The sequence below is a fragment of the Lagenorhynchus albirostris genome, chromosome 20 (genome assembly GCF_949774975.1).
Source record: "Lagenorhynchus albirostris chromosome 20, mLagAlb1.1, whole genome shotgun sequence".
NCBI classification, from domain to species: Eukaryota; Metazoa; Chordata; class Mammalia; order Artiodactyla; family Delphinidae; genus Lagenorhynchus; species Lagenorhynchus albirostris.
The window spans coordinates 4,460,954-4,476,750 of record NC_083114.1 but is presented as its reverse complement, the minus strand read 5'-3'; the positions used below and the strand labels follow the sequence as shown (position 1 = coordinate 4,476,750).

Below are 15,797 nucleotides of genomic sequence, written 5' to 3'. Positions count from 1 at the left end.
CAGAACAGGATGCAGGTGTTTAGAAGAAACGTATCCTCTTTACAACTGTAAAATCAAAAGTTAATTTAGAGACACATCAATGTTTTAAACCCCTGCATAACCAGCTAAAGAAAGGACTCAAGTGCCAAATGGGGATTTAATCCGCATTACCATTCAGGTTTCTAACTTTGAGGATTTTTGAAAATAAGAAAATTAGAGTGGGATTAATACTTCTGGAATAATAAATATCTGTTCTCTAGAAGCTTATTAATCTATAGTTAATAGGACAAAATTAATTTCCCTTAAAATTTCTTAGTTACTGGAAGAATTTATACACTATAGGTGTGGCCTCAAAGGCAAACGATTCAGAATGAAGCTGTAGACCTCTGGTTCTCTAAGAGGAGTGAGCTTGGAGGAAGGATGATTACAATGTTCAAATCAAGAGCACAGCCTATGATCTGATGTAGCCAAATGGACGAAAGAAATCCGAGGCCAAGTCCGTGTACAACAAGAGGAAGTACGACATAAAGGCAGAAATGGAAAATTCCTGTTCTGAGGTAACACTGACCCAAGATCTTTATACACTTGGCTGGGATCTAAAACCTCTACCACTCTTATGAAATCTTAGAAGTTAGAAGGCTTTCCTGGAATGCTCTGTAGTCATTCATTTTAAAAATCATATGACCAAACAAAAAATCTACATGCAAGAAGAGGTTCTTTGCACTCAATTCTGTTCTTTTATTATTTCTTAACACAAAAAGATGAAGGTTGCTGAATACAGTTGTCAGATGCACTTGTGTCCTTGTGCAAAAGCCACCTTCGCAGAAGGTCCGGCACATGCTTATTAGGGAGTCAGAAGCACAAATGTGAGTTAAGAGAAAAGACGAAAAGAGTTTAAAATGCGTTTCTTGTTGCTGGTAGTGATGATTCAAGTAGAACAAAAAAACAGGCTGTAGCATCGGGAAACTGAGGGCCTAGAAGGGAAGGCTGTCGGCTGGGAAAGGGGACCTGGATTGGGGGTTTACTTAACCCCCGTAAAAGAGAATTAATAAATCCAGAGATTTAGAGCAATGATAGAATATCTAGAAACTTAAACTTTTTTCCTTCATTTTAATCCCGTGTTAGACGTCTCAAGAAATATTTACTTCACCCGATGCAGCATCTATGTCAAATGCACAATGAAACTGCATATTTTAAAACAACTTTAGTTTCTTTTGATTGACAACACTGGAGAAGAATATTCTTTTAGAATACTGGAGTGTCTGGTCCTTTACATTTTAGCAGATATGGAAAATTTCCATGAGATTGGAGACATTTTCCTCTTGGGTTTAAACCTGTAATAAAAATGTTGCTGACAGACTAATTATGAATGTTTTATATAGTTTGTGCGTATGTGCTCTTCTCTAAACCAATTTAATTCCCATTAATGCTAATCTCGTTAATGCCCACTCAGAGAGGAGAGGAATACTCTTAATAAACTATTGATTTATTTGAGCTATCTAAATGGGGAACAGGCAGAAACAGATGGGAGAAGAGGAAAAATCACCACTTTACCCATATCTGCACTTCTTGTTTTCCAAATATTAACGAATATGAGGTTATAACTGGTACAAAGAGGAAATGGGGAAAAATAAAGTGACAAAGTGACAGCCCTCCCTCCACCCATGAAAAATTGGGGCCTTGTAAATGAGATGTTGATTGACCTTTTTTTTAGTACTAGCTGCAAGTTTAGAAATAAGATACTACAAAGAGAGGCAGATTTTCTTTGTTAAAAAAGAGGTTTGTAAAATGAGATTCATATTTGTAAGCTCTTACTGAAGTGGGTTTTTCTTTAAGAAAAAAAGGAAAATACAGTCAAAACAAGAATAGGTAAATTCTTCTCCTACCACACCTTGTACTCCTAGTGTGACTGGCCATCTTGTTCTCCATACAAGGATCCAATAATTTCTCTCAACTTCAATTGAGTCGAGATATCCATGTCTTAGGGTGCTTTAACAACCCAAGATGGGCTCTTAAAAGATGTTGTGTTCAAGACAGAGTGGTTTCCTTGAGTACAACTGTGTAAGGTGTCTGAGTGCCATAGAGGCTAGCCTAGAACTTAGAAAGCAACAGGAAACCCTCTCTGTTGGTCCCCAAACTAGCTAACCATTTCTAAAGGCTGTCTGTGCCTTTCCCATTCTCACTGGAAAAAGTGGCACAAAATAGGGAACAAGTGGAAGATGAGGTTTTGTCCATAGTCCGCCATCTGGCCTTAGGACACATCACTTAAGCTTCCTGAGACTCAGGTTCCTTATCTGTAAAACGGGGGTAATAATCTCCATGTAGTATGTTATTATATCACATCTGAGTATAAGGATCAAGAAAGATACTGTATTTGAAAGCACTGTGGTAACTGGGAAGTGATGTGCAAACATACAGAATCACTAAGTGGGAAAAGGGGTTAAGAAAAAGTGGCACAGGAGAAAAACTAAAGGGAGAAAAACATAAGGGTAGACATCAATCTTATCTTATCCGGGCTTTGTTAAAACAGGAGAGGGTGCACGAGCTGTACCCTCAGGAGTTTCTTAAAAGTTTTCACGGCAGCTGATGCTCATACTTCATAACTGTGCACATAAAACATGAAATGAAAATGGAAAATGGAGAGAATTTAGTTAGATGCGTGCACGTTTCCTTTTTTGTTTCTCCAGATGTTTGTGCGCGCAGTTGTACATGACGGTGAGGGCGGAGGCGAGAACAATCTTGAGAACAATCTCTTTAACAACATTCATGGGAAAAAAATACTGAAATATCAGCAGCGCAAATATTAAACTGCCTCTTCTCTACCGATTGGTAAAAAAATATATTATCTTCTGATATTTTTTTTCTTTTTAAATTATAAGGTTATCCGTCCCAGCCGAAGTCGTGGCCCGTCATCTGGTAGAACTTGCGGTTGAAGGGCCGGTAGAAGTCGCGCAGCCGCCGCAGGACCTGGCCGTCGATCTCGGGGTGGGGTCTGCCCTTGGTCTTGCCCAGGCAGTGAGGGCGGCCGCTGCCCTCGGCCTTCTTGAGGCAGGGGAAGCCCTTGGTCTGGTTGAAGTAGAAGTGCTTGTCGGAGATGATGCGCTTGAGGCCCAGGAAGTCCTGCACGCGGCCCAGCTCGCCGGCCGGGTCGCGCACCAGCCGCTCGCCGCTCACGAAGAGCAGCTGGCGGGCGGGGAAGTGGCGCAGCCAGCGCTCCAGGTGCTCGGCGTACAGGCCGATCTGGATGGCGCTCCACGCCCGGTCCACGAGGCCCGCCGTCCGGTTCCTGAAGGCCAGGCTCTCGAAGCTGGGGATGTCGGGCCGCTTGGACAGCGTCTGCGTGTAGTCCGAGACGGCCCTGGTCACCGGGTCCCGCACCACCACCAGGAGCTTGGTGTCCTTGGACATGGCCGAGATGCGCGCGGGCGCCTCGCGCGTCACGAAGTAGCTGGGCGTCTTCTCCATGGTGATCTGCCCCTCCAGGGTCCTCGGCATCAGGTCCCTGAGCGGAGCAGAAAGGCACGTTAGGGCCTGAAAACTGAGCGCCTTCCCCTGATTGCCACCGCGAGCTCCTTCCCGGCAGAGGGAGGGTCTTACAGACCCGGAGCCTGAGTTGAGGTACCAACTGCTCCGCTTACTAGATGTGTGACCGTGATCGCGGAGAAGTCGCACAGACGCAAGGCTGTGCACCCCTGGTTCCTCGCGGATGTACTTAATGGGAAATAATAACACTACCGATCTCCTACGGTTGTTGTGATGATTAAATGTATTCATATACCTCAACAGCTTAGAAAAGTGCCTGGCATAGAATACGCGCTGTGTAATTTTTATTTTTTATAATTATCAACCCACAAGGCTGTGAGAAAATAACCTTGATCTAATTCTTTAGGTGAATTAGGATAGTGTAATAAACACAATTGTATGACTATGGGATGGTGTTAAAATACCCTGAGCCCTTTCTGTAGTTTTCTAACAAAGCAGTTACAGTCAACATAATACCATTGCATAGTACACAAAATACTTCTCTTTATAATTCCTGAATTTTCCTGTAACAAACAAGACATGAAATAATCCATCTTTTATCTAATAATTTCAAATGCCATCCTTCCAGTAGTCTGAGTATCTTGGTTCCTCTTTCCATTGGCCCAGTTATCACATTATGGTATATTTTCATGTATATCAAAGTAAATTCTGACTCTGTTGTTCAAAACGTTCTTAATGATTCTTGTCTGTTTATTCTTCCAGATGAATGTTAGAATCACTTTGTCCTGTGGAAAAAAGAAATCCTGTTGGAGTCTTGATGGAGCGGAGATTGCTACCTAGCTCAAGCATGCGTTCCTGCTGAGAAGTGATGGGTCTCGAAGCCAGTCCAAAACTGTGAGTAGGAGAGATAAAACCTATTTATCCTTCCAAAAGTGTACTGCCATTAAAGCCACTATTTATTATATATATGAAATACATATATATATTTTTTCTAATTTTAAGGCACCGTCTTGCTAATTCCAAGTTTTATAAGAAATAGACATTGTTCAAGTCAATATTAGATAAATGTATTTGGGAGATTTATTGCAATGACAAAATGTATTTTGTCCTTTGATCCACTGATCCAAACTGGTAAGTACCCTAATATTAGATTCACTTTTATTCCTGGAGTAAACCCTATCTGATCATGGTATATTATTCTTTCAATATAGTCCTAGACTTGATTCATCATTATTTTGCTTTGGATTTGTCATCCATATGCATTAATGAGATGTTCCTGTAGTTTTTCTTTTGATCGATAGCTTAATCAATTCTGAGAACATGAATTATTCCACAAATAAAATGAGAAATGTTTCATATTCTTCTATATCCTAAAGAAGTTTCAATAGCAAAATAATTTTCTATTCCTTCAAAATTTGATGGGTCATCTACAAAGCCACCTAATACTGGTACTTTTGGGGTAGAGGGTAAGAAAGGGATTAGAATCTTCAAGTATCTTTTCAGTTTCTTCTGTGGTTATTGTGTTTTGTAATACTCTGCCTCATCTTGTGTCAATTTTGGCAATTAATATTTTTCTAAATGCATTATTTTGAAGTTTATCTCAGACATAATATCAACTGGTTCATAAACACTCTGGTGCCCATCTGCATTACGCCCGGCACAGATTCCTCAACAGTTGTGGCCATAAGCCACTGGTGCTGTGTTAGTTTAATGACGCACGTTTTCTCACACTTTTGCCTTCTTTGATATTTCAGTCAAGTTATCTTTACTTTTTTTTGGAGGGGGAAATGATAATTAGATATCTCATTTCTGTTGCTTTTTTCTTTGTTGTTTTAAAAATCTGCAATTCCTTTTTCAAAAGAACTTTTAATGTGTGCCCATTCCCCATTTCTTAAAAATGCCTGAAGGTCTGGGTAGGATAAAGCAAAGACCAGGGAGGTCAGTGTCGACACAGGGCGGCACAGACTGTCTTTACTGCCGACGCAATGCTGGAGCCACTGCGTGACATGAATTCCCAGATTTCACCACTGTATATACATCTACATACGCACTATATAGATACATTCCCTTCATGGAATTGAGAAATAGGCTAGCCCAACCTACTTTGGAGGTTTAGTTACACTTTTATAAGATGAGCCAGGAGATCTATCCAGAAACTGTTGGACTATCTCAGTGAAGAAAATTGGCTCAAAGGTGTGAAGAAGTTTTGGACTGTAAAAGCAAGCATCAGGCATCACTGAAACTACAAGAAGGAGTATCTGGTGATTTTTTTTAAAGTCAGCATTCTTGCCTCCTTCCCTATCGTCTCTGACTTTTAACCACTCGACCTCATATTTCGGCCAGTAAAATAGAGATAACATACTTCACGTGGGAGCTACTGGTTGGTAATCTCAGCCTTCCTGCCCTCTGGCCCTGGGGAAAAGCACAGACTCCCCAGTAGCCTTTCAGCAGAGATTAAAGCTGCAGAATGTGCCATTCCAGAGGAACTATTACCAATATTTCTGAAAAAAGAAACCATATTTTAAATTATCTCAGTAGGGTAGGAAAAAGAGCTATCCAAAATAGGAGGAGTTTGAAGAGGAAGCAGCTAAAATAGGATTTCAGAGGAAAAACACATTAATTACTGTCATCTACAGGATGAGGAAAGCTGACAGGTTTAGCATCCCCATTGGGATGGGGAGTCGGGTTAACTATGAACTCTCTGCAGTCTACTTTCCTCAAAAACAAAGACGTACAAGTGTAAATAAATCCTCAATGAGGCTTACATTGTAGAGCACAGTTGTTTGGTAAAAGGATTCACAACAGAATTCTTTAAAGAGCAATCTCCCTTTTAAATTCTACATTCATTTTCTTACTGCAATTTGAATTTTAACGTTCAGAAAGGAGATCCTCTATCACATAAAACAAAATGCACATGTACTTTGGAATATCGTATTTCGAGGTGTTTAGGCAAACTTAGAAATCTTCCTTCCTTACCAGAGTGAGGCATGTACTGTGACTCTGCTCTGTGCAAGGGCTCGGCCTGGGATGGGCGATGAAAGAGCCATCCCAGTACGATGAGAGCTTTGCAGAAACACCAGGCATGCGAGGGGAGCAGAAAGGTGTACGCAATGAGAAGACATTTGAGGTTTGTCTAAGGACAAGCTGGGGCGGAGGGTGAGAAATTCCACTGAACAATGGGAAGGGGAGGTCCTAGGACGCCTTAATTTCCAGGCAAACAGTATTGGCTATTCCATTCACTTCTCCATAGTGAAAAGAATTTGGAGACATTTATAGTAAGTATAGGAGAGGAGAAATGGGTAGAAACTAGAATAATAAAGAAAAATTAGAGACGCTTACTTGTTTTCTCCTGAAGATGACAAGGAGAAGAAGGAGTTTTACAAGCAAATGAAGGATTATTACCAGGTGTGTCCCACACATTTGTTCTTTGTCCCCAAAGAACAAAAGGAATTCTCCATAGCCAAAAAGTAGAAGCAACACAAATATTCATAGAGGGCTGGATGGGCAGGCAAATGTGATCTCTCCATGCAGTGGAGTAGTATTCAGCCCTAAAAAAAGAACAGGATTCTGACACCTGCTGCAACGTGGATGAACCTTGAGGACTTTATGCTGAGTGAAGTAAGCCAGACACAGAAGGACACAGATTGTGTGATTCCACTTGTATGAGGTCTCTAGAGGAGTCGAATCCACAGAGACGGAAAGTAAGATAGTGATCGCCAGGGCCTGGGGGTGGGGGGACGAGGAGTTCGTATTTGATGGGGACAGAGTTTTAGTTTTTCCAGATGAAAAGAGTTCTGAAGAGTGACTGCTCAGCACCGTAAATGTACTTACCGCTGTTGACCTGGACACGTAAGAATGGTTGAGATGGTAAATATTATGTCTGTTTTACCCTGATTTATTAAAAAGAGAACTCACCCAGAGGGCAGAGACTTCAAATTGCATCGATAGACTTGAATTAGATAAATGAATCTTTTTGGCTTTGCAGGTAATTAAACACTAGCATGAGGTACCTGAAGAAGATGGTGGCCTTGCTTTCCTCTTGCAAGACCAAAGGGGAATATAATCATGATGAGATTTTATGGAGCTGAGATCAGAAATGTTTGTGGCCTGTGTCATTTCTCATTTCCTTTTTGTTTACAGTGCTTCTGATTTTTTAACTACCAGCAGGGTGACCATGTGCTACTCATAACCTTTCCAATCTCGCCAGAAAAATCAAGCCAAGAGCTTGGGAAATCTGGATTGTAACGAAGTGTCAGCACGACAATTTCTACAAGGAACACACCCAAGCACTGCTCTTAAGAAAGTGACGCCCAGTGTGCAGAATTCCCAGCAGTCGGGAGAACCCCATTCCGTCCAGATAACTCGGGTCCAGGGGACATCAGAGACCCCTGGGCGTGTTCCTGGGACGTCCACACACATGCTCGCTTGAGGCCTCCTGCTGAGGAGGTCCGGATGGTAAGGAGGCTGATGTGCGAGCTGTGAGCTGGCAAAGCCGAATTCTCTGGAAGGACAGAGGCTGGCTGGTTCTGGTGGGAGAGATGAGCTTGGCTTCTCAAGGGCAAAACCCACCTGTAGTGTTAGATGTCAGGACAGCTGTTGCCTTTGTGGAGGGGGGGCGCTTAGTGACCAAAAGGGGCCACAGGGGGCTTCTGGAAAGTCAGGAATATCCCAGTGCAGGACCTGGGTGCTGGTTTCACAAGTGTATCCACCTTGTGAAAAGTCACCGAGTTGTATGCCAGGATCTGTGTCCTTTTCTGAATGGTGCTATACTTCAATAAAAAGTTTACGACACTTACAGAGGGCGGAGGGGAAGATGGCGGAAGAGTAAGACGCGGAGATCACCTTCCCCTCCACAGATACACCAGAAATACATCTACATGTGGAGCAACTCCTACAGAACACCTACTGAATGCTGGCAGAAGACCTCAGACCTCCCAAAAGGCAAGAAACTCCCCACGTACCTGGGTAGGGCAAAAGAAAAAACAGACACACAAGAATCGGGACGGGACCTGCACCAGTGGGAGGGAGCTGTGAAGGAGGAAAGGTTTCCACACACTAGGAAGCCCCTTCGCGGGCAGAGACTTCGGGAGGCGGAGGGGGGAGCTTCGGAGCCACGGAGGCGAGCACAGCAACAGGGGAGCGGAGGGCAAAGCGGGGAGATTCCCGCACAGAGGATGGGTGCCGACCAGCACTCACCAGCCTGAGAGGCTTGTCTGCTCCCCCGCCGGGGCGGGCGGGGCTGGGAGTTGAGGCTTGGGCTTCGGTCGGAGCGCAGGGAGAGGACTGGGGTTGGTGGCGTGAACACAGCCTGAAGGGGGTTAGTGCGCCACGGCTGGCCGGGAGGGAGTCCGGGAAAAGGTCTGGAGCTGCCGAAGAGGCAGGAGACTTTTTCTTCCCTCTTTATTTCCTGGTGTGCGAGGAGAGGGGTTTAAGAGCGCTGCTTCACGGAGCTCCAGAGACGGGCGCGAGCCACGGCTAAAAGCGCGGACCCCAGAGTCGGGCGCGAGCCGCGGCTAAAAGCGCGAACCCCAGAGACGGGCGGGAGACGCTAAGGCTGCTGCTGCCGCCACCAAGGGGCCTGTGTGCGAGCACAGGTCACTCTCCACACCCCCTTCCAGGGAGCCTGTGCAGCCCGCCACTGCCAGGTTCCCGGGATCCAGGGACAACTTCCCCGGGAGAACGCACGGCGGGCCTCAGGCTGGTGCAAAGTCACGCCGGCCTCTGCTGCCGCAGGCTCGCCCCGCACTCTGCGCCCCTCCCTCCCCCCGGCCTGAGTGAGCAAGAGCCCCCGAATCAGCGGCTCCTTTAACCCCGTCCTGTCTGAGCAAAAAACAGACGCCCTCCAGCGACCTACATGCAGAGGCAGGGCCAAATCCAAAGCTGAGCCCCAGGAGCTGTGAGAACAAAGAAGAGAAAGGGAAATCTCTCCCAGCAGCCTCAGGAGCAGCGGATTAAAGCTCTACAATCAACTTGATGTACCCTGCATCTGTGGAATACCTGAATAGACAACCAATCATCCCAAATTAAGGAAGTGGACTTTAGGAGCAAGATCTATGATTTTTTCCCTTTTCCTCTTTTTGTGAATGTGTATGTGTATGCTTCTGTGTGAGATCTTGTCTGTATAGTCTTGCTTCCACCATTTGTCCTAGGGTTCTATCCGTCCATGGTTTTTTTTAAAATTTTTTTCTTAATTAATTTTAATAACGTTATTATACTTTACCTTCGTTCTTTCTTTCTTTCTTTCTTTCCTTCCTTCCTTCCTTCCCTCCTTTAGACAACGAATCATCCCAAATTGAGGAGGTGGTCTCTGACAGCAAGATTTATGATTTTCCCCCATTTACATCTTTTAGTGAGGGTGTATGTGTATGCTTCTGTGTAAGATTTTGTCTGTATAGCTTTGCTTCCAACATTTGTCCTAAGGTTCTATCCGTCCCTTTTTTTTTCTAAATAAGAATTTTTTAATTCAATAACTTTATTATACTTCATTTTTACTGTATCTTCTTTCTGTCTTTTTTCCTTCTTTCCCTCCTTCCTTCCTCCCTCCCTCCCTCCCTCCTTTCCTTCTTGCCGCCTTTGCTTCTTTCTTTTTTTTCTTTCTTCCTTCCTTCCTTCCTTCCTTCCTTCCCTCCTTTCCTTCTTTCTTTCCTCATACTTCTACTACTTCCCTCTACTTTTTCTCCCTTTTATTCTGAGTCGTGTGGATGAAAGGCTCTTGGTGCTCCAGCCCGGAGTCAGGGCTCTGTCTCTGAGGTAGGAGAACCAACTTTAGGACACTGGTCAACGAAAGACCTCCCAGCTCCACATAATATCAAACGGCGAAAATCTCCCAGAGACCTCCATCTTAACACCAGCACCCAGCTTCACTCAACGACCAGCAAGCCACAGTGCTGGACAAACTATGCCAAACAACTAGCAAAACAGGAACACAACCCCACCCATTAGCAGAGAGGCTGCCTAAAATCATAATAAGGCCACAGACACCCCAAAACACACCACCAGACGTGAACCTGCCCACTAGAGAGACAAGATCCAGCCTCATCCACCAGAACACAGGCACTAGTCCCCTCCACCAGGAAGCCTACACAACCCACTGAACCAACCTTAGCCACTGGAGACAGACATCAAAAACAGCGGGAACTACGAACCTGCACTCTTAAAAAGGAGACCCCAAACACAGTAAGATAAGCAAAATGAGAAGACAGAAAAACACACAGCAGATAAAGGAGCAAGATAAAAATGCACCAGACCAAACAAATGAAGAGGAAATAGGCAGTCTACCTGAAAAAGAATTCAGAATAATGATAGTAAGGATGATCCGAAATCTTAGAAATAGAATGGACAAAATGCAAGAAACAGTTAACAAGGACCTAGAAGAAATAAAGATGAAACAAGCAACAATGAACAACACAATAAATGAAATTAAAAGTACTCTAGATGGGATCAATAGCAGAATAACTGAGGCAGAAGAAAGGATAAGTGACCTGGAAGATAAAATAGTGGAAATAACTATTGCAGAGCAGAATAAAGAAAAAAGAATGAAAAGAACTGAGGACAGTCTCAGAGACCTCTGGGACAACATTAAACGCACCAACATTCGAATTATAGGGGTTCCAGAAGAAAAAGAGAAAAAGAAAGGGACTGAGAAAATATTTGAAGAGATTATAGTTGAAAACTTCCCTAATATGGAAAAGGAAACAGTTAATCAAGTCCAGGAAGCACAGAGAGTCCCATACAGGATAAATACAAGGAGAAATACGCCAAGAAACATATTAATCAAACTGTCAAAAATTAAATGCAAAGAAAGCATATTAAAAGCAGCAAGGGAAAAACAACAAATAACACTTAAGGGAATCCCCATAAGGTTAACAGCTGATCTCTCAGCAGAAACCCTACAAGCCAGAAGGGAGTGGCAGGACATACTGAAAGTGAAGAAGGAGAAAAACCTGCAGCCAAGACTACTCTACCCAGCAAGCATCTCATTCAGATTTGATGGAGAAATTAAAACCTTTACAGACAAGCAAAAGCTGAGAGAGTTCAGCACCACCAAACCAGCTTTACAACAAATGCTAAAGGATCTTCTCTAGGCAAGAAACACAAGAGAAGGAAAAGACCTATAATAACGAACCCGAAACAATTTAGAAAATGGGAATAGGAACATACATATCGATAATTACCTCAAATGTAAATAGACTAAATGCTCCCACCAAAAGACACAGATTAGCTGAATGGATACAAAAACAAGACCCTTACATATGCTGTCTACAAGAGACCCACTTCAGAGCTAGAGACACATACAGACTGAAAGTAAGGGGATGGAAAAAGATATTCCATACAAACGGAAACCAAAAGAAAGCTGGAGTAGCAATTCTCATATCAGACAAAATAGACATTAAAATAAGGACTATGAAAAGAGACAAGGACACTACATAATGATCGAGGGATCGATCCAAGAAGAAGATATAACAATTGTAAATATTTATGCACCCAACATAGGAGCACCTCAATACATAAGGCAAATACTAACAGCCATAAAAGGGGAAATCGACAGTAACACATTCATAGTAGGGGACTTAAACACCCCACTTTCACCCATGGACAGATCATCCAAAATGAAAATAAATAAGGAAACACAAGCTTTAAATTAGATACACTAAACAAGATGGACTTAATTGATATTTATAGGACACTCCATCCAAAAACAACAGAATACACATTTTTCTCAAGTGCTCATGGAACATTCTCCAGGATAGATCATATCTTGGGTCACAAACCAAGCCTTGGTAAATTTAAGAAAATTGAAATTGTATCAAGTATCTTTTCTGACCACAACGCCATGAGACTAGATATCAATTACGGGAAAAGATCTGTAAAAAATATAAACACATGGAGGCTAAACAATACACTACTTAATAATGAAGTGATCACTGAAGAAATCAAAGAGGAAATAAAAAAATACCTAGAAACAAATGACAGTGGAGACACAACGACCCAAAACCTATGGGATGCAGCAAAAGCAGTTCTAAGGGGGAAGTTTATAGCAATACAAGCCCACCTTAAGAAGCAGGAAACATCTCGAATAAACAACCTAACCTTGCACCTCAAGCAATTAGAGAAAGAAGAACAAAAAAACCCCAAAGCTAGCAGAAGGAAAGAAATCATAAAAATCAGATCAGAAATAAATGAAAAAGAAATGAAGGAAACAATAGCAAAGATCAGTAAAACTAAAAGCTGGTTCTTTGAGAAGATAAACAAAATAGATAAACCACTAGCCAGACTCATCAAGAAAAAAAGGGAGAAGACTCAAATCAATAGAATTAGAAATGAAAAAGGAGAGGTAACAACTGACACTGCAGAAATAAAAAAGATCATGAGAGATTACTACAAGCAACTCTATGCCAATAAAATGGACAATCTGGATGAAATGGACAAATTCTTAGAAAGGCACAACCTGCCAAGACTGAATCAGGAAGAAATAGAAAATATGAACAGACCAATCACAAGCACTGAAATTGAAACTGTGATTAAAAAACTTCCAACAAACAAAAGCCCAGGACCAGATGGCTGCACAGGCGAATTCTATCAAACATTTAGAGAAGAGCTAACACCTATCCTCCTCAAACTCTTCCGAAATATAGCAGAGGGAGGAACACTCCCAAATTCCTTCTACGAGGCCACCATCACCCTGATACCAAAACCAGACAAGGATGTCACAAAGAAAGAAAACTACAGGCCAATATCACTGATGAACATAGATGCAAAAATCCTCAACAAAATACTAGCAAACAGAATCCAACAGCACATTAAAAGGATCATACACCATGATCAAGTGGGGTTTATTCCAGGAATGCAAGGATTCTTCAATATACGCAAACCTATCAATGTGATACACCATATTAACAAATTGAAGGAGAAAAACCATATGATCATCTCAATAGATGCAGAGAAAGCTTTTGACAAAATTCAACACCCATTTATGATAAAAACCCTAGAGAAAGTAGGCATAGAGGGAACTTTCCTCAACATAACAAAGGCCATATATGACAAGCCCACAGCCAACATCATCCTCAATGGTGAAAAACTGAAAGCATTTCCACTAAGATCAGGAACAAGACAAGGTTGTCCACTCTCACCACTCTGATTCAACATAGTTCTGGAAGTTTTAGCCACAGCAATCAGAGAAGAAAAGGAAATAAAAGGAATCCAAATCGGAAAAGAAGAAGTAAAGCTGTCACTGTTTGCAGATGACATGATCCTATACATAGAGAATCCTAAAGATGCTACCAGAAAACTACTAGAGCTAATCAATGAATTTGGTAAAGTGGCAGGATACAAAATTAATGCACAGAAATCTCTGGCATTCCTATATACTAATGATGAAAAATCTGCAACTGAAATCAAAAAACACTCCCATTTACCATTGCAACGGAAAGAATAAAATATCTAGGAATAAACCTACCTAAGGAGACAAAAGACCTGTATGCAGAAAATTATAAGACACTGAAGGAAGAAATTAAAGATGATACAAATAGATGGAGAGATATACCATGTTCTTGGATTGGAAGAATCAACATTGTGAAAATGACTCTACTACCCAAAGCAATCTATAGATTCAATGCAATCCCTATCAAACTACCACTGGCATTTTTCACAGAACTAGAACAAAAAATTTCGCAATTTGTATGGAAACACAAAAGACCCCGAATAGCCAAAGCAATCTTGAGAACGATAAAAGGAACTGGAGGAATCAGCCTCCCTGACTTCAGACTATACTACAAAGCTACAGTAATCAAGACAGTATGGTACTGGCACAAAAACAGAAAGACAGATCAATGGAACAGGATAGAAAGCCCAGAGATAAACCCACGCACCTATGGACACCTTATCTTTGATAAAGGTGGCAGGAATGTACAGTGGAGAAAGGACAGCCTCTTCAATAAGTGGTGCTGGGAAAACTGACAGGTACATGTAAAATATGAGATTAGATCACTCCCTAACACCATACACAAAAATAAGCTCAAAATGGATTAAAGACCTAAATGTAAGGCCAGAAACTATCAAATCTTAGAGGAAAACACAGGCAGAACACTCTATGACATAAATCACAGCAAGATCCTTTCTGACCCACCTCCTAGAGTAATGGAAATAAAAACAAAAATAAACAAATGGGACCTAATGAAACTTCAAAGCTTTTGCACAGCAAAGGAAACCATAAACAAGACGAAAAGACAACCCTCAGAATGAGAGAAAATATTTGCAAATGAAGCAACCGACAAAGGATTAATCTCCAAAATTTATAAGCAGCTCATGCAGCTCAATAACAAACAAAGAACCCAATCCAAACATGGGCAGAAGACCTAAATAGACATTTCTCCAAAGAAGATATACAGACTGCCAACAAACACATGAAAGAATGCTCAACATCATTAATCATTAGAGAAATGCAAATCAAAACTACAGTGAGATATCATCTCACACCAGTCAGAATGGCCATCATCAAAAAATCTAGCAACAATAAATGCTGGAGAGGGTGTGGAGAAAAGGGAACACTCTTGCACTGCTGGTGGGAATGTGAATTGGTTCAGCCACTATGGAGAACAGTATGGAGGTTCCTTAAATAACTACAAATAGAACTACCATATGACCCAGCAATCCCACTACTGGGCATATACCCTGAGAAAACCAAAATTCAAAAAGGGTCATGTACCAAAATGTTGTTGCAGCTCTATTTACAATAGCCCGGAGATGGAAACAACCTAAGTGCCCATGTTCGGACGAATGGATAAAGAAGATGTGGCACATATATACAATGGAATATTACTCAGCCATAAAAAGAAACGAAATTGAGCTATTTGTAATGAGGTGGATAGACCTAGAGTCTGTCATACAGAGTGAAGTAAGTCAGAAAGAAAAAGACAAATACCGTATGCTAACACATATATATGGAATTTAAGAAGAAAAAAAAATGTCATGAAGAACCTAGGGGTAAGACAGGAATAAAGACACAGACCTACTGGAGAACGGACTTGAGGATATGGGGAGGGGGAAGGGTGAGATGTGACGGCAAGAGAGAGTCATGGACATAATACATACACACTAACAAACGTAAGGTAGATTAGCTAGTGGGAAGCAGCCGCATGGCACAGGGATATCGGCTCGGTGCTTTGTGACTGCCTGGAGGAGTGGGATAGGGAGGGTGGGAGGGAGGGAGACGCAAGAGGGAAGAGATATGGGAACATACGTGTATGTATAACTGATTCACTTTGTTATAAAGCAGAAACTAACACACCATTGTAAAGCAATTATACTCCAATAAAGATGTTAAAAAAAAGTTTACG

The 15,797-nt window shown here is 42.0% G+C and overlaps 1 protein-coding gene across 1 annotated transcript in view; it reads right to left on the bottom strand.

Annotated features, from left to right (window-relative positions):
• Positions 1-2,859: 2,859 nt before the first annotated feature.
• The window catches only part of HS3ST3A1 (heparan sulfate-glucosamine 3-sulfotransferase 3A1), an 85,049-nt gene continuing 72,111 nt past the window's right edge, over positions 2,860-15,797 (bottom strand). Inside the window, exon 2 of the mRNA XM_060134279.1 lies at positions 2,860-3,481. Coding sequence (XP_059990262.1) covers positions 2,860-3,481 — 622 coding nt within the window. The remainder of the gene's footprint in view (positions 3,482-15,797) is intronic.